This window comes from Garra rufa, chromosome 11, assembly GCF_049309525.1.
Source record: "Garra rufa chromosome 11, GarRuf1.0, whole genome shotgun sequence".
Taxonomy (NCBI): Eukaryota; Metazoa; Chordata; class Actinopteri; order Cypriniformes; family Cyprinidae; genus Garra; species Garra rufa.
The window spans coordinates 7353907-7372484 of NC_133371.1; the positions used below are offsets into that span (position 1 = coordinate 7353907).

At 34.5% G+C, this 18578-nt stretch overlaps 1 protein-coding gene across 1 annotated transcript in view; it reads right to left on the minus strand.

Annotated features, from left to right (window-relative positions):
- myo5aa (myosin VAa) overlaps positions 1 to 18578 on the minus strand; it is an 87943-nt gene that overhangs the window by 14758 nt on the left and 54607 nt on the right. Inside the window, exons 26-36 of the mRNA XM_073849987.1 lie at positions 18075 to 18131; positions 16795 to 17022; positions 16345 to 16445; positions 13684 to 13740; positions 9875 to 9955; positions 6854 to 7052; positions 4005 to 4070; positions 2723 to 2816; positions 2486 to 2629; positions 2174 to 2328; positions 1063 to 1152 (exon numbers count right to left, since the gene is read on the minus strand). Of these exons, the coding sequence (XP_073706088.1) occupies positions 1063 to 1152; positions 2174 to 2328; positions 2486 to 2629; positions 2723 to 2816; positions 4005 to 4070; positions 6854 to 7052; positions 9875 to 9955; positions 13684 to 13740; positions 16345 to 16445; positions 16795 to 17022; positions 18075 to 18131 (1272 nt within the window). The remainder of the gene's footprint in view (positions 1 to 1062; positions 1153 to 2173; positions 2329 to 2485; positions 2630 to 2722; positions 2817 to 4004; positions 4071 to 6853; positions 7053 to 9874; positions 9956 to 13683; positions 13741 to 16344; positions 16446 to 16794; positions 17023 to 18074; positions 18132 to 18578) is intronic.

Consider the following 18578-nt stretch of genomic DNA (forward strand, 5'->3'; position numbering starts at 1 on the left):
CAGAATGTAGTTTTAAGAGGTTTTCAGGCGAGAATGTTCTTATTTATAGTTCAAATATGCAGTTTCTTAATAAATATAATGTCTATTTGAAAATTTGCATCGTAATTTTTTGGAACTGAGAACTCAAGATTGTCAGCGGCCTTTCAGCGCTCATCCACCAAAGAACATCCTCAACCCGACCAGATCTTCTGGAATTTACAGCTGGCTCTGATGTCTCTATAGTAGTTAAACATGAGATATAATTCATGTAATGGCTAACAGCAAATAGTTTTGGCAAAATCTCATAATGTTTATGTAAATTCAATGCTGTTTATCAGAGCGCTGCCTTTGTACATTTGACTGAATTGCCTAGCAACTTTTATGATGGCTGTTGTTTTGTTTATTAAATATTATTAATCACTAAATAATATTTTATATAAATAATAGTAGAATTTAAAAGTGTTTAGTATTGATAAATGGTGCATGAGTTTGTGAGAGTGATTTTAGCTACATTGTTTCACCATTAGATGGCGACAAAAACGAGAGTTTTACGAATCAGCAGTAAAGACTTTTATACTGAAAAATTAGACGGAAGTTATTTTTAGTTTCAACAACAGCTAACAAATGCACTGAGCAGCGCTGTCATCAGAAATCACCCTTGACAGATGATATTAAGGATATTAACATTATTCCTCAGCGGACATTCAAACGTTTTATCATGAATATGAAGAATGAATGCTGTATCAGATGCAGATAATCCAGATCACTCAGTCCGCCTCTCCCTCATAAAACTTTACATAATACAGTGAGCTTTTACTGCAGTAATACAATAAGTTTTCAATGAAGCATCTCAACGTTAGTTTGTTGTGACGTTTTGGAATTAGCGACAGAGGCTTGTTCTCAGCTGTTAAACTGTTAACTTCAGATTTGAATCCGTGGCGGAAGGAAATAGTTCTGCACAAAGGAGGGCTTTTAAAGACAATCTGTTGTTGTTTCTTATGTATTTACACACTCGTGCCGACAAACTGTTGTCCAAACGCAGTATCACAACAGGATATGTATGTCTAGGGTGTGATATCTCACCTCGTCCCCGCTGTACTGTTTCAGGCAGTGCAGGAAACGACAAGTATTCGACAACCAGAAGGAAACAGTCTCAAAGTCATCGCCTCTTTTCTGCAGAAAAAGCAAAACAGTAATGAGACATTTTGCCTTTTTTAGGGGCCGTTTCCAAAATGCTACTTTTCAATGTCAGTATTTAAAGAGTGGACCAATCAGAAGACCCTGGAGGTGGGGAAATTGTAACAAGCCTTTATTTACAGTATGAAGTGGAGACACTGCAGGCAAAAACATTGTTTTTTCATGCACCTGCAAAGTTTGAGATTTTGGGCTTTTTGGTGTTTCATAAAGTGTTTTTTCAGACTAGTGGAACGAAAACATCCAGAAGACACCGTTAAGTGTTTCTTTTATAGCACTTTATCTATTTGTGTCAATAGATTTCAATTACAATACAGATTTTTAAAGGCCAAGAGTTTTTTCTGATACACTGAGATATAAATCTCCACTTCAGTAGCACTTACACACAACAAACCTTACATATATATATATCCTGAAGGTTTTTACAGAGGGATTTGTTCATATATAATTTGCTTGATTTTATACATTTTATTCCCCCCAAAATCATAAAAAAATACATTGTTTTCTGTCTGTTCTACGTTTTTTCTGATTTATGGAGTGACGAAATGAAATCCCCTCTGTAAAAACATTTGACTCTAATATGTCAAAAAACATAAACAAGAATATTGAAACTGACTTCATCCAGTGTTTAGATTTTTGTACTAGAAATGTATGCAAATGAGTGCATCTTTTACTAAATAATGCCTCATTTGCATATTAAAACCTAACATTTTATAAAACTTGTAATACAAAAAATGTTTGCAATAATCAATGTAATCAATCGACTGAGTAAGTAAAATCATAACTATTAGTTATCTTTTCACCTGTTTTTTTTAATTGTTTTATTTGATAGCAATATAGTGTAGGAGGCATTCTGTGCTGCACTTTTTCATTTAAAACATTTGTGAGCACTGCATGTTTGTAGACACAAAGAGACGTGTTCTGTGTGAATGGCCCCTAAGATTAATCTAAAAAGTTGTAACATTTAAAAGGGGAATGATCTGTGAGAGTATATTGAGACCTTGAGGATCTTCTTGATGCTGTTGATGACGGAGGTAAGTAGAGATCGGACCTTCTGGTCATCGTTAACGTAGTCCGCATGACGCAGACACATGAAGAGGATGTATGCCGGCAGACCTGGAATCAGATTCACTGCCACACCACGAGGCTTCAGCTCTGACAGAAATCACACATGCACAAACCATTCATGAATTCATTACTATGAAGGACTTTTGCCACTTTAATTAAAAAGACAGGAATGGAATAGAACCAGCATTTGGGTAAGTTGCACAGCCCTAAGGTTTATTTTTAGTTCCAGGTCTATGTGTTTTACCAAGTATGAGGTTCTTGACCAGTTTCAGTTCATCCTCTTTCTTGTATTCCAGCATTCCCTGGAAATCCTTTTCCCTGCGTGGAATGTTGACTGGATGAACAGGCTCGTCGGTCGTCTGTCCTGGAGACACATCCATCTGACCGCCTACAGTGCACAGACCAACATCAACACATGTGAACATTAAGGTTTGCAAATCTAAATTTGACTGTTTAGTCTGTAAACACTTGTGCCACGTACCTTCCAGGTCATTGATCTTCTTCGCAAAGACTTTGAGCTGTTTCTTCAGTTTGCGGACGGTCTTGTCCTGTTTCTCCAGTTGCTCCATAAGATCCTGTCGCCAGAGATAGACATCGTCATCATCAATTACAGCAACACTATGACAAATGAGTCTCTTTGGCAGCAGGGTGAAAAAGAGGGTTTAGAGAATCGGGACAAAGCAGGTCAAACGAGCATCTGTGAATACTGCAACAATCTGAAGATATCAGCTCTGGCTTTCATCTGTCCATGCAACTCATTACGAGAGAATAAAAGAGAAAGATGGGCGAATCTCACAAAGAAAAGTCACATTCCAAATTTTTTTTTTTTAACCCTCTGGGCCTCCTCATTTAGGGGTCACACTTGGCTCCCTCGCGGTCAAAAGTGACCGAAGCCTTAAAAAGTAACTTTTTTTTTTCTTCAGGAAAATCAATTAAATACATTTTTGTTCAATAATATTTTGTAATTATTATTTAGAATTTTGAGCATTTTTTATGAATCTATGCAATATTTATACAGTTTTAATGAGCAATTTTTTCCCACTAGAATTATATTTTATATTATATTTTTTAATTTAATTATGTATTTATTATTTTTCAATAAATACAACATTTCACATTAAAATAGAGTAAAAGCATTTAAAATCCATTTTTTTAAAGTGAAAATTGCACCATCTAGTGGCATAAAAAATAAAAACTTATTTGTAATGTCATGTAACCTCCTGTATCTCCCTATATACATATACACAGGGGCTTTGGGATTCCTATTTTTTTTTACTGTTTCTTCATTTTAAACATTTATCACATTTTTTCGTATTTCCCATTCATTTCCTATGTCGGTCATTTTTTACCGCGAAGGAGTCAAGTGTGACAAATTTTTTTTTTTTGACCCTTTAACATATCCGAATCATGTCACTGATTTTTTTGTGTACTCACATAGCTAATGCAACAAAAGTCACCAAGTGTCATCTCATTCTGATGAAGCTACGATTTTTTAAAATTCGAAACATAAAATTTTTCGGTCAAAAATGACCGAAGAGGCCCAGAGGCATATTTGATCAAATATTTAGTTTTAATGTTTGGGTGACAGTTTTTGTGAAATTCACCCGCGAGAAACATATTAAAAAGTGTGTTGATTCACACTGCTGTGGGTTAAACACACAGTTAGAGTTCAACGCAGCTCAGATTCTGTGCAACACACACTAGTGTCAGTTAGTGTTCTGGTACATGCACGCACACACTTGTACACACACGATCCTACATACAACCATCCTGCGTAACATGCTGATTCTGTAGGCTTTATACTCCTTTGGATCATCAGAGTGAAGCTCCTGTGAATGAAACATCTCAGATGAGCTCTCAAACACCTGGTGCAGGTGCAGCGCTCACACAAAATCACATCTGAAATCATTTCTTTAGAATCACACAAAACAAAAGAGTGAGCAGCAGGATTTATGAACTGACAGATGATATTGGAGTGGAATTGTCTGCATTATTTAAAGTAGCTAATGTCTACATTTTTTACACAAAACTGTTAACCAGACAGAAAAAAAAAAACAATTAAGAACCAATAAATCTGAGCCCAGACAAAATAATCACTATGTGCAACTCTACAACTGCTGCTGTATTACATTTATACAACAGTTCTTTCTGGTCCTCGAATCTGATTGGCCGATAGGAGTGTGATATTAAAGCAATGTCAGAACTCCAACAGCTGCTTCACGGTTTGTAATCGTATCACTCCGCTTGCAAACGAGTGTCATGGCGGACGCCTAAATCCAGTGTCATTTTATAATATTACTGTTTTTGTGTCATGGGATGTAGTTTTAAGAGGTTATCAGGTGAGAATGTACTTGTTTATAGTTCAAATATGCAGTTTGTTAATAAAGATAACGTCTATTTAAAAATTGCTTCAACGTTTTCAGACATCTGGTCTCCAGATGGTCAGCGGGAGTTCAGCGCTCGAACAAACTCATTACGGCCATTACCGCTGGCTCTGATGTCTCTGAAGTGGTTAAACATGAGATGTAATTCGTTTTGAATAAATCTAATGGGCAGTCTTTGGTCTCATTAAACTATTATTTGTTCCAGAGAACATAGTTTTGGCAAAATCTCATATTTATGCAAATTCAAAGCTGTATATCAGAGCGCTGCCTTTGTACTTTTTAACAGAATTGCCTAGCAACTTTTTGATGGCTTTTTTGTTGCTGTTGTTTAATAAATATTATTCAAATTTGTAAATAATATATTCAATAATAGTGTTTAGTATTAGGAAACGGTACGTGTTCGTGATGGTGATTTTATTTTTGTTGTTCCGCCATTAAATGGTGACAAGGCACTTTTTCTGAGTGAGTCAGCAGTAAAGATGGGACTTTGGTAAACACTTTTAAATTGAAACATTATAAGCAGAAGTTATTTTTTAGCTTGATACAAGCTTGATACCGATTGTCTCGTATCAAGAATGACGTACCTACAGTACAGACCAAAAGTTTGGTTCAAATGAATGAGAAAGTGTGTTCAAACTTTTGGTCTGTACTGTATATTTTTCTGTTTATTGAAGTTTTTACTCTACATTTGTGCAGTTTTGAGTGGGTTAGTGATATGTTTTAAATATATATAAATTAATACATAAATATTTTTAAATGGGTTTTTATACAAAAACTGCTTTTTTTTAATGTAAAATTCACTTTATAAAAGACCCACATTTCTAACTTTAATTCATGGGGATAACATGGATAATTTCACATGGTTTAGTGTAAGATTTCTGCCCATCTTTTGGAAAAATCCAGTTTTAAAAGTAAAAGAAAAAAACAACTACAAATAACTTTTACCAGTAGGTGGCTGCAGAGCTCCACTATTTGCTATTTGACCACCTGAAAGATATTTTTTCACAAGTTTTTTCAGTTGAATTCATAGCTACAGTACAGACCAAAAGACCTGAATGAGAAGGTGTGTCCAAACTCTTGGTCTGTACTGTATATCTGAATGCTGTATCAGATGCAGGTACGTTTATCACACTCACTCAGTCCATCTCTCTCTTATAATACTCTAATACAGTGAGCTTTAACTGCAGTAATACAATAAGTTCTCAATGAAGCAACTCAAAGTTAGTTTGTTACTAGTTCTAAAGTGACGTTTTGGAATTAGCAACAGAGGCTTGTGCTGTTAAACTGTCAAACTTAGATTTGAATCCGTGGCGGAAGGAAGCAGTTTGCATCAAAAGTGGACTTTTAAAGACACTCCATTATTATTTTGTTTATTTACACACTTATGCTGTCGAACTGTTGTATAAAACATTTTTACCTGAGTAATATCACACTTGTAGACAATCACAGCCGTGCCGATATACAGCCATATCTCAATCTACTCGTGTGATATTGCTCATGTATTTCATCATAAAATGAGCAGGTATAATATCAACCACAATTAGACAAAAAATTAAAGTATTCTTAAAGCCCATTCACATCATTAATCATAAATAGAAACTAGAAATATATTAGCAAACACACCAACAGATGATAATATTCTGTTTATTATAAGCGCAAGCTGCAATTGTCATCTGCCACTTTAAACACTCAAGCTCTTTAGGATTCTGATCAATATTTTTATTGTTTATAAGCTGGAAAAAACAGTTCTGAAAGTGATTAGCATCATATCGCATGATACACTCTTAAAAATAAAGGTGCTTTAAAAGGTTCTTCACAGCAATGCCATAGAAGAACCATTTAAAGAACCATCTCTTTCTTACCTTTTTATAATCTGAAGAACCTTCCTTCACCACAAAGAATCTTTTGTGAAACAGAAAGGTTCTTCAGATGTTAAAGGTTCTTTATGGAACTATTTAGACAAAAAAGGGTTCTTCTATGGCATCGTGAAGCTCAAATAAACAATTGGTGGGTTTCAATGCAAAACACCCCAAAGTGCCTCAAGTATCACCATCAAAAAACAAATTCAGTTTTTACGGGCCACATAAAAATTTGAAAAAGTTCAGTGTAGTCCTAATGAGACATGTATACAACCCTGACAAAAATGTAAAATGTCAAATTATCCTGTTTAAATAAACAGGATAAATAAACAGGAAATGAAGGAAATAAACGAGAGTGTTTGTACTGACCAGGTTCTCGTTGGTGAGGCGTGTGATCTCGTGCTGTAGACTGGCCTCGATTCGGGCCTCTGGAGGAAGCTGCAGGTTCTGAGCTAACAGCTGCTGTTGACGGTTATTCTCCTCTTTAACGCTCTGCAGTTCTCCACGCAAAACCTCCACCTCGTTGTCATGAGACCGACGCTGAGCCTGCAACTGAGACTCCAACAACCTACAGACAGAGAGAGCAAATGACCAAACACAGGTCTTCATTAGAACAGCTTCTGATGCTGCTTAGAGACAGAAGCGTTATAGGAATAGTTCATCCAAAGATGAAAGTGTTGTCATTATTTACTAACGCTCACGTCATTTTAAACCTGAGGGGAAATTCTAAATCATTTTTTATGCAGCTTTCTTCCACATAAGAATAATTACACCGTAAAAATAGAACATGCATTTTGTGTGCTATATTCCAGATCATCAAAAATCAGATCATTATTCTTCTTAGACTCCTTCTACTCCTCCTAGAGCAGTGGTCTCAAACTCATTTCCTGGAGGGCCGCAGCTCTGGACAGTTTTGCTCCTACCAGCTCCAACTCACACTTGCTCAACAGTTTCTAGTAATCCTGAAGACCTTGATTAGTTGGATTGTGTTTGATTAGGAATCCAGGGATTCCAGGAATTGAGTTTGAGACCACTGCTCTAGGAGGAGTAGCGCTCAGAAATAGCTTAGGGCCAATTTCCTAGAGCTTCCAAGCTAGAAGCACCAAACTCAGCCCAGCTCTTCAGACTGATCTCACTTAGTGTGCTCTATCTTTTCAGACTGATCCGACCTATAGTTTTTATAATACTGAAGATTAAATATCATCAAAATCCCATAGACTTACATTGAGGGAATGTTCAAATGAGCCAACACTATTCAAACTCCAACTGACAAAATTCAAATTAAAAAAAAGAAGCTTCACTTCTATCAACTATTTCTAATCCATGTAAACTTCCATTCTATTTTATATTTCTAATCTATTTAACTATCTAGACTAGCCTAGCACTTACAATCATGCTAGTAACTTGTCAGTCATACTAATGTCATGCTAGTCACTTGCTAATCATTCTAGAAACATGCTAGTAACTTGTCAGTCATGCTAATGACATGTAAATAATGTGCTAATCATGACAGAAACATGTTAGTAAAATGCTAGCAACTTGCTAATCATGTTAGAAACATGCTAGCAACTTGCTAATCGTGCTATCAATTTGCTAGTCAGGCTAAAAACATGTTAGAAACATGTTAGAAACATGTTATAAACATGCTAGCAACTTGCTAGTCAGCCTAGAAACATGATAGCAACTTGCTAATCATGTTGGAAACATGCTAGCAACTTTCTAATAATGTAAGAAACATGATAGCAACTTGCTGATCATGTTAGAAACATGCTAATGACACGCTAGTAACTTGCTAATCATGCTAGAAACATGCTAATAACTTGTTAATCATGCTAGCAACATGATAATGACACGCTAATAATGCAAGTAACATGTTAATTACACTAGAAACATGTAAGCAACATGCTAACAACTTGCTAATCATGCTAGAAGCATGCTAATAACTTCTTAATCATGCTAGAAACATGTTAGCAACTTGATAATCATGCTAGAAACTTGCTAATGACATGATAGTAACTTGCTAATCATGCTAGAAACATACTAAACATGCTAGAAAAATGTTAGAATCATGCTAACTACATTCTAATCATGCTAGCAACTTGCTAATCATGTTGGAAACATGCTAGCAACTTTCTAATCATGCTAGAAACATTAAAGCAACTTGCTAATCATGATAGAAACATACTAAACATGCTAGAAAAATGTAAGAATCATGCTAACTACATTCTAATCATGCTAGCAACTTGCTAATCATGTTGGAAACATGCTAGCAACTTTCTAATAATGCTAGAAACATTAAAGCAACTTGCTAATCATGATAGAAACATACTAAACATGCTAGAAAAATGTTAGAATCATGCTAACTACATTCTAATCATGCTAGCAACTTGCTAATCATGTTGGAAACATGCTAGCAACTTTCTAATAATGCTAGAAACATGATAGCAACTTGCTAATCATGCTAGAAACTTGCTAATGACATGCTAGTAACTTGCTGATCATGTTAGAAACATACTAAACACGTTAGAAAAATATTAGAATCATGCTAACTACATTCTAATCATGCTAGCAACATGCTAATCATGCTACATCTATCTCTATAAAGTTAAAAACATTAAGGTTTTACAGCTGCTTTAAACTTTCAAGCTAGGCTTTCTCAAGCCAACCTAAAGTTGGTCTTGACAAACTTTTTATATGCTGCTTTAGTTTTTCTTAATATTTAGAATTTTAGTTAAAGTTTTAGTAATTTGTGTTTTTATCATTTTTTATTTCAGTTTTAGTTATTTTAGTACCTCAAGATAAACTGAATTATGAGTAATCTGAGGGAAAAAAAATATTTTCAGTGGAAATTCTACTTGGTTTTCCCACAAAGCTACTGTATGATCTGGAATATCACAGTTGCACAGACTAGTTTTATGGTACTTTTGTGGTTTGGTGATTATTGTCATTAAAATGTGTGGAGGAACATGATGTTCTTGACGTACAGAACAAAATGTTAGACATAAATAATGGCCAACTTTTTATTTTGAGTGAACCATTCCCAAGTAAGGCTGAAAAACCTGCCCATTGCTTCTTGCAGAGCAGCCGTATTCACCTTCATATCCTCTTTATGGCATTCATGACTACATGCTGCTTTAAAACAGTTTTCCAATCTAATTTTGGTTAGTCCAGCATTAACACTAGAAAGAGTGCTCTCTTGCCCATATGTTAAGAAGAACATGTTGCAGGCACGAGTGTTTAGGAAAGTATAAACAGCACACTGTTAGATGATTATGTCTTTAGAAAGCTGAAAGATCAAAACCAGCCTAAAACGGAGGATGGAGAGATGAGAAATCTGAACGCTCAGACTCTCACACATTTCTACATGCTCTCCTCTCTCTGCTCTTTAACCTGTTAGTTTCCTTTAACCCTTCATAAACCAGCCACAGTTCTCCATCCTCATTCAGCTCATGGTAGTCAGGGAAGGGGGATCTGATGGGGTGGAACAAAGAAAGAAATGGTAAGAATGAAAAAACAAGGACAAACGGAAATTAAAAAAAGACAAACACTGGTCGAGTAGCATGTAGTGGATATGTTTGACAGGGTTTTAAAAGACTGTTCACCCAATAGAGAATATGTGAGGAACACAATACAATTTAAGCAATGCAACTGAGATCTGAGAGCTACTGCGTGGAGAATGGAAACATTCACAATAAACAATTAACAGCTTTATTACATAGAACTATTTTATGCCTTCAATAAACTTACTTTATACCTTATATGTGACCCTGGACTACATTATAAGACTCATTTATATACAGCGCCTTGCAAAAGTATTCATTTTTTTCACATTTTGTTTTGTCGCAGCATTGTCACTGAGCTCTACAGGCAGTTATCTTGGTTTTTGCTCTGATCTGCATTTTCAGCTGTTAGAGCTTTTCTGAGAGGTGTGTGTCTTTCTAAATCAGACTCATTCAAATGAATTTGCCACAGTTTAACTCCACTCCAAGTGTAGGAACATCTAGAAGCAATATGAATGCTCCTGAGATACATTTGTGTGTCCCAGAAAAGGGTATGAATACTTATGCAACGGGATATTTTCTGTTTTTTATTTCTAATAAATTTGCACAAATGTTAAAAACCTATGTTGTGCTTTGTCATTATGGAGTAGGGAGTGTAGATTGATGTGGGAAAAAAGTAATTTAAAGCAGTTTAACATAATGCTGCAACATAACAAAATGTGAAAAAAATGAAGGGGTATGAATACTTTCGCAAGGCACTGTGTATATATATAAACTGTCCATTAATGTATGGTTTGTTAGAATAGGACAATATTTGGTTGAGATACAACTATTTGAAAATCTAGAATCCGAGGGTACAAAAAAATCGAAATGTTGAGAAAACCGCCAAATGAAATTCTTAGTAATGCACATTATTAATCAAAAATTATGTTTTGATATATTTATGGTAGGAAATCTACAAAATATCTTTATGGAACATGATCTTTACTCAATATCCTAGATTTTTGACATAAAAGAAAAATCTTTTTCTTGCAATTGTAAGTTTACATCTCGCAATTCTCACTTTCTGAGTTATAAAGTCCAAATTGCGAGACTCAAACTCTAATTCTGAGAAATAAAGTTGCAATTCTGAGAACATTTCAGTCTTTTTTCGCCCTCAAAATTGCACTTTATAACTCGCAATTCTGAGGAAAAAAAAAATATCTCAGAATTGCAACTTTATTTCTCAGAATTGTGAGTTTGTCTTGCAATTCAGACTTTTTTCTCACAATTGTTTGTTTGTGAGTTATAAAGTGTGAATTGCGAGACATAAACTCCAATTCTTTACTTAATATCCAAATGATTTTTGGCATAAAAGAAAAATCGATCATTTTAACTCAATAAAATGTATTTTTGGCTATTGCTACAAACATACTTGTGCTTCTTTATCTTTAAATATGTCACTTTTATCCACTCTCTGGTTTGGGTGATTATTAATATGGATTATTCTGATTAGTTTGGAAAAAACAAACAATACACTTATTAAAGAATTAAATAAAACAGCAAAAGTGAAATGTAATTAAATGCAAACAGAATAAAAGATGACGATAAAAAAAGCAAGGAGGACTGCAAGGGTAACAAAAAATGTTAAATAAAAAAAAATGTAAAAAAGCAGTTTAGTCAGTTTGTCATCTGTTCATTTGCTTAAATTAGCTATTTGACCCCTGCATATAAGTAATAAATGGCATCAGTCAGCCAGAAGCCATGTATGTAAGTTCATTCATCCAAAACACTGAGTCACATGACCAAGCGTAGTTGTCACAGCCAGTTAAAGAAGCTTACTTCCAGAACAAGATTTTACAGATAATGTCTTCACCCCCTTGTCATCAAAGATGTTCATGTCTTTCTTTCTTCAGTTGTAAAGAATTAATAGTTTTTGAGGAAATACAGGATTTTTTCCATATAGTGGACTTCTATGGGTTTTTCATTGTTCATCTTCTGTGAGTATCTGCCACCTCTATAATGCTGAATGCTATTGTCAGAAAAGTTGCTAAACTTGGAGTCTGATTTTATCAATGATGTCTAGAATAAATAATGTATGTCTGAGGAAATCTGCTGTAAATGCAGAGTGATTGTCACAAAACCTGTCAAGGAAAGTAATGCCCACATTTTACCCCAACACCAAAATAATAATAATAATAAAAACTTAAAGTATTCCCCAAAAATCTACACTTTATTTATTTATGCATTTTGCTTTATTTTCAGGACATTTAAGCATATTCTTTTTCCAATGATTTTCATTACTGTAATAGTCTTTTTTAAAATTAATTGAACTATCATTTACTAAATAGTAATACAAAAAATGCCAAAAAATGTCTTTTTAAGGCTAAATCATTGGAAACAGTTTCTACCACTGAATAAAAAATATAAAAAGGTAACTGTGACTTTTTATCTCACAATTCTGACTTTGTGAGTTATGAAGATCGAATTGCGAGACATAAACCAATCCAATACAATTATGAGAAATTAAAATCAGAATCGCGAGATTTAAACTTACAATTCTGACTTTTTCCTCATAAACTCGTAATTCTGACAACAAATCTGTCTTTTTTTACTTTTTCCCCTCAAAATTGGACTTTATAATTTGCAATTCTGAAAAAAAAAAAAGTTTATATCTCACAATTCCGACTTTATTTCTCAGAATCACAACTTTTTTCCTCGGAATTGCGACTTTATTTCTCAGAATTGTGAGTTTATGTCTCACAATTCAGACTTTATAACTTGCAAAGTCAAAATTGCCAGATGTAAACCTAGTTAAAAATCTAGAGAATTTTTTTAAAAAATTTTTGTCCAATGGCTTCAAATTCGATAAACTTTATTGACAAAAATGGGCACCCATTGGAAAAAAATAGGAAATACTAAAATTCAGAGCTTTTTTTTTTTATTTGTAAATTGTAAATTTATATCTCACAATTCTGACTTTATTTCTCAGAATTGTGAGTTTATGTCTTGCAATACATTCTTTATAACTTGCAAAGTCAAAATTGTGAGATGTAAATCTAGTTAAAAATCACATTTGCGAGAAAAAAAAAACATTTTTTTATCAGAATTGCGTCTACTATATGGAGAAAAATCCTGAAATGTTTTCCTCAAAAAAACATTTTCTTAACAACTGAAGAAAGAAAGACAAATACACATTGGACGACAAGGGGGTGAATACATTATCTGTACATTTTTGTTCTGGAAGTGAACTTCTCCTTTAAAAACTGCAAAGCCATCACCTAAAGTAATCTAAAATGCTGAATTAGTTGCATCTGTCTGACAGAATCAATATAGCCAAACTCTCACTCCATTTTCTGTGAATTTTCTCTTTGCCATAGTCTCAGCCTCAGACACTTGCCCACAAACCACCACGGTACCGACAATCTGATGCATAATGCACACAAAACTCGATTTTGCTAGATTGTTCTGTAGAATCGTTGGCAAAGATTGCTGCTCTGATATATAAGCATGCTATTATCTATATAAAAAAATCTTCTTCTAAATCATCTTCCTGACTAAGAGGATCTGCCTGGCAATAGTAAGCTGTAAAGTAGACCAGACTTTATGCTAATAGGCAAAAATCTGTGTTTTCTGGTCTATGTATGGGCTCTGGAATGAGGCTGATTCGCTGCACACACATGCAGTGAGAGCGGCCCATCATGCCCCTCCATCTGTTACCTCAACCTGCTCACAAGCTCGTTCACTTCAGTCGGTCTGCGTGTAAACCTGGGTGATCTGTGCGGGACAGAGATGAGCCATCAACAGACAGAGGGTTGATCCAAACAGGTAAGTAGGGAAAACACACAGGCTTGTAAATGAGATTGTGAGAGTGATAAATCATCATTTACTTCGACAGAGGTTCTTCAACTTAGAGGCATGGATAGAGCTGGGTGGTACGGTTGTACAATATATACTACATGAATGGTAGAGATTCAGCTTCATTGCTCCATGAAATAAAACAATAGCCCACTTAGCAAAGTGTGTCAGAGAGAGGCACTTTTTTTAAATCGAGGAGAGACACTGTTTTCTCATGCACCTGTCAAGTTAGAGATTTGGGGATTTTTAGTTTTTCATAGTTTTTTCAGACTAGTGGAAATAAAACATCTAAAAGACACTGTTAAGTTTTTCTTTTATAGTAGTTTATCTATTTGTGTCAATAGATTTCAATTATAATACATATTTTTAAAGGCCGTTTTCTGAAAATGAGTTTTTTTCTCCTACTTACACACACCAAACTTTAAATTTGTATTCCTGTCTATATCCTGAAGGTTTTTACAGAGGGATTTGTTCAGATATAATTTGCTTGATTTTGATTTATTTTCTGAATTATGGAGTGACAAAATGAGATATCCAAAATCCCCTCTATAAAGCATTTGACTCTAATATGTACATTAAACAAGAATTTTGAAACCGACTTCATCCAGTGTTTAGATTTTTTTTTTTACAAGAAATGTATGCAAATTAGTGCATATTTTATTATACATTAAATAATGTCTAATTTGCATATTTAAACCTAACATTTTAGAAAACTTGTATTACAATAAATGTTTGCAATTATTAATGTAATCAATCAGCTGGGTAAGTAAGGTGACAACTATTAGTTAATTTTTTTTGCCCTGTTCACCTGCAGTGTCTCGCCTTAAATAAGAATGATTTAGTTTATGCCATGTGGTCTGTGTTTAAACAGTGTGACTGTAGGTTGTTTATGGGTGCCAATACACTGTACATCTTGCCACAGTACCATCTAGAATTCAGCTAATGTGCCATTAACTGTGCTCATATAATCTACTGTCCAATGGCTTCAAATGGCAATGCATCCAGTCGTCTTCATAATCTATTAGCATCTATCACTGTTTTGAATGTCCTAATTTTAAATCTTATTTATTCTACTTTTTGTTTCACATCCACTCAACCCTCAAGCATCCTACAGGACAAATTTGGTAAAAATAATTTTTTTTGTTTGTTTTTTAAATAGTTTTCTTAATCTGAGCGCTACCAGACTTGCCTACTTTTCTTGAATAGAAAAAAATGGTTGAAAATTAGTTATTTTATGTGTTTTGTTAGAAATTAATGATAAAGTCTCCTACTTTGTCTTTTCCTTACAACATAGTCAGATTTGTCTGTAAGCATATTTTGGCATTTTTGTACAGTGTCACCCAACACAAATGTTTTTTTTTATTTTTTTTACTAATTGTACAATTTTAACTTGTGATCAAATCTGAAACTTAAGAGGTTAAGTTTGTTACAACAATGGTTTACAGATTTCAGCCTATATGCAGCCATATAGTTAATAGTTTTGATATTTTTATGATACTAAAGTCATCTCATCGAATGTTTGTTTTCGCTGTCTGAACTTAAAAAATAATAAATACAACAAAAATAAGCAGATTTTACATAAAAAAAACATGTTTTTTTAGAGTTAAAAAAAACACCAAAATTGCATAAATGTATAGTTTTTATAATATCGAAGATGGCGATATGACATTAAAAAATAAATAAATAAAAAATCTGACCACATCTGAGACCTTCATGCACAAATTTGTCCATGAAAGACAATTTAGGGGCTGCTATACGAAGGATGCTCGAGGGTTAAAAAAAAGTAATTTGATGATTATGAAGGTAACACTTTAGTTTAGGGAACACTATTCACTATTAACTAGTTGCTTGTTAGGATGGATACTACTAGCATACTAGCTGTTTATTAGTACTTATAGAGCACATATTAATGCCTTATTCTGCATGACTATATTTTAGATCCCTACCTATTACCTAAATAAAACTACCACAACAACTAACTTTTAATAAGCAGTAATTAGGTGTTTATTGAGGGAAAACGCTTAGTTAATAGTAGGGTTGCAAAAATGTGGAAAATTTCCAGTAAATTTCGGAAACATTCCAGAAATTTTGGAAACTTTCCAGGATTTTTTTGGAATCTTCCCGGGATTTTTGGAAGATTTCCAGAAATTTTCCACCCCTGTGCAACCCTAGTTAATAGTAAAGATGTTTTCCCTACGTGTTCCCAGATATAAGCAACCTTTACAAACAAAAACAAAACTTACTGACCATAAACTTTTGAAAGGTAGTGTATACATTTTAGTAATATTTAAATTCTGAATTTCTAAGAAAAATAAATATGTTGTGATATATCATAAGTATTAGCCCAATGGGGGATGCAAGTTTAAGAACTGTTGTGAAACATGAAGACAGGGGGCAGAGGACATCACAACATATATATGAGTGGATCCCAGATGAGGGACAAATTCTGCAATGGATTTCATGTTTTGTGATTCAGCACCTGATTGACTGACACTGAAAGAAATGTAAAGAGAAGTAATGTACCTGTTGGTATCTTTAAGGCCCATGTAGGCCTGGGAGATCTCCTTAGCATCAGTCAGCTTCTGCACATCCTCAATGTACGGCAAAGGTTCAGTCATGGTCGCCTAAACACACAGAGTAATGAAAGTGAATAAAAGTGACATCTGGAATTAAAACATTAAAGTTAATGTTAGCACAGTGTTTGCACTTTTCAAAAGACCAAACCAATGAATGACTTGCATGCTTTAAACTACACAGACACAACACAGAACAACAGAACAGCATTTCAGAGGCCAGAAGAGAGGTGAAGTGAAATGATCATTCTGCTGTCTGACCAACATACCTTCTCATCCTGATATGAGCGCAACATAGGATGAAAGGAGAGATGAAGTTAGAGAAGTCAGCAGGACTTGTTAGTGACAGATATAAAAGCACAAAAATCCTGATGTGTTTTATGCAGGTTTTGTTCCTGACCTTGTGTTGCATGGCCTCTTTCTGACTGACGAGTTGAGAGCGCAGGATCAGCACCTCTTCCTTCCGCACCTCCAGCTCTTCATTGGAGGAGTTAAGCTGATCCAGCAGGACGGTGTACGCAGGAGAACCAGGAGCGCCGGAACTGGCCTCAGCGCTGCCTCTCAGAGACTGTCGCATCTCATTCAAATGATGCTTCAGCTTCTTATTCTCTGACTCCAACTCCTGACGCTGAAGACACAAGAGAGAGATTATTACACTGCTTTATTTTCCTTAGCTCTATGGTAGCAGGCAAACTTCTAGGTAGGGATGCACTGAACTGAAAATTCTTGGCTGAAGCCAAACAAAATTAAACACTGGGCCCAAGGCCGATTACTGAACACGTTTTTGTGTGTTTTTCCCTCATGTATTTTGCCAATTTTTTTTTCACCATTGCATAAATTAAATAGCCAAAACGTGCTTTTTATAGTTTTGTCTTGATTTAAAAAAAAAAAAAAAAAATCTATTACACATTTCTTACATTCTAATAGACATTATAGCCTACCAACAAACCACAATTTAACTTAAAATTAATAAGTTAGTCAAATAATATTCTTTGGCCATTTTTCTTAAATCAGGCATGTGTTTTTAATGCACAAATAAATGCAGCCTTGCTGAGCAAAGGAGAATGTTAGAATAAATGTATTAATAGAGCTGTTGGAATGATTGTTAGCATTATTTTTGTGTTACTTTATATTTTATTTTACAGAAGAACAGTAAAATTACAACACTAACATTTACAAATGTTGACTTTTATTTTGTGGTAAACCCGCAAGAAGACCTCAGTCCTACTTTTTGCTGACAGCAGCTATCATTTATTCAGCCTTTTCACTAATTATTCGTTTGCCGAACATTCGGTGCATCCCTACTTCTAGGTGTTTCAACATCTGTGTGCTTGGAGAGAGTTGAGGAAGTTTCACAAAGAACCACTGCTTTTCAAATAACAATTACAAAGACTGCAAACTGAGGTGATTTGCCACAGTGAAAAAATTGAAGGAGAAGACTGTGTGTGCATACTAGTATTCCCAACATTATGAGGACCAAATGGACAGTAACACCAGTAAATGTTGACCTTGCTTGCTTCAAGCTTGTAAATCACACAGAATGAAGTGTTTTGAAAATCTAGAAATGCCTGTAGTTTTGTGTTTTGGTGTGTAGGGTTAGAAAAAGGGGATAGGAAAATACCATTACACCAACAGAATGAACCCATAATGATAATGATGTGTGTCTGTGTGGGAGTTTACCTTGAGAGATTCATACTCCAGTTCAGCACTACGAGCTTTCTTATGTTGCTCATCATCCTGGTCAAAAAGAAAACACACGATCATATTACAGTAGCACAGTGTGTTAACGTAAAATAGAACTAAAATAGTTGTCTGAACTGTTTCAACTGAGAGAAATTTGCACTGACATATGTGACCCTGGAGCACAAAACTAGTCTTAAGTCGCTGGGGTATATTTGTAGCAATAGCCAAAAATACATTGTATGGGTCAAAATGATTGATTTTTCTTTTATGCCAAAAATCATTAGGAAATTGAGTAAAGATCATGTTCCATGAAGATTTTTTGCAAAATTCCTACTATAAATATATCAAAATGTAATTTTTGATTAGTAATATGCATTGTTAAGAACTTAATTTGGACAACTTTAAAGGTGATTTTCTCAGTATTTTGATTTTTTTTTGCACCCTCAGATTCCAGATATTCAAATATATGTATCTCAGCCAAATATTGTCCTATCCTAACAA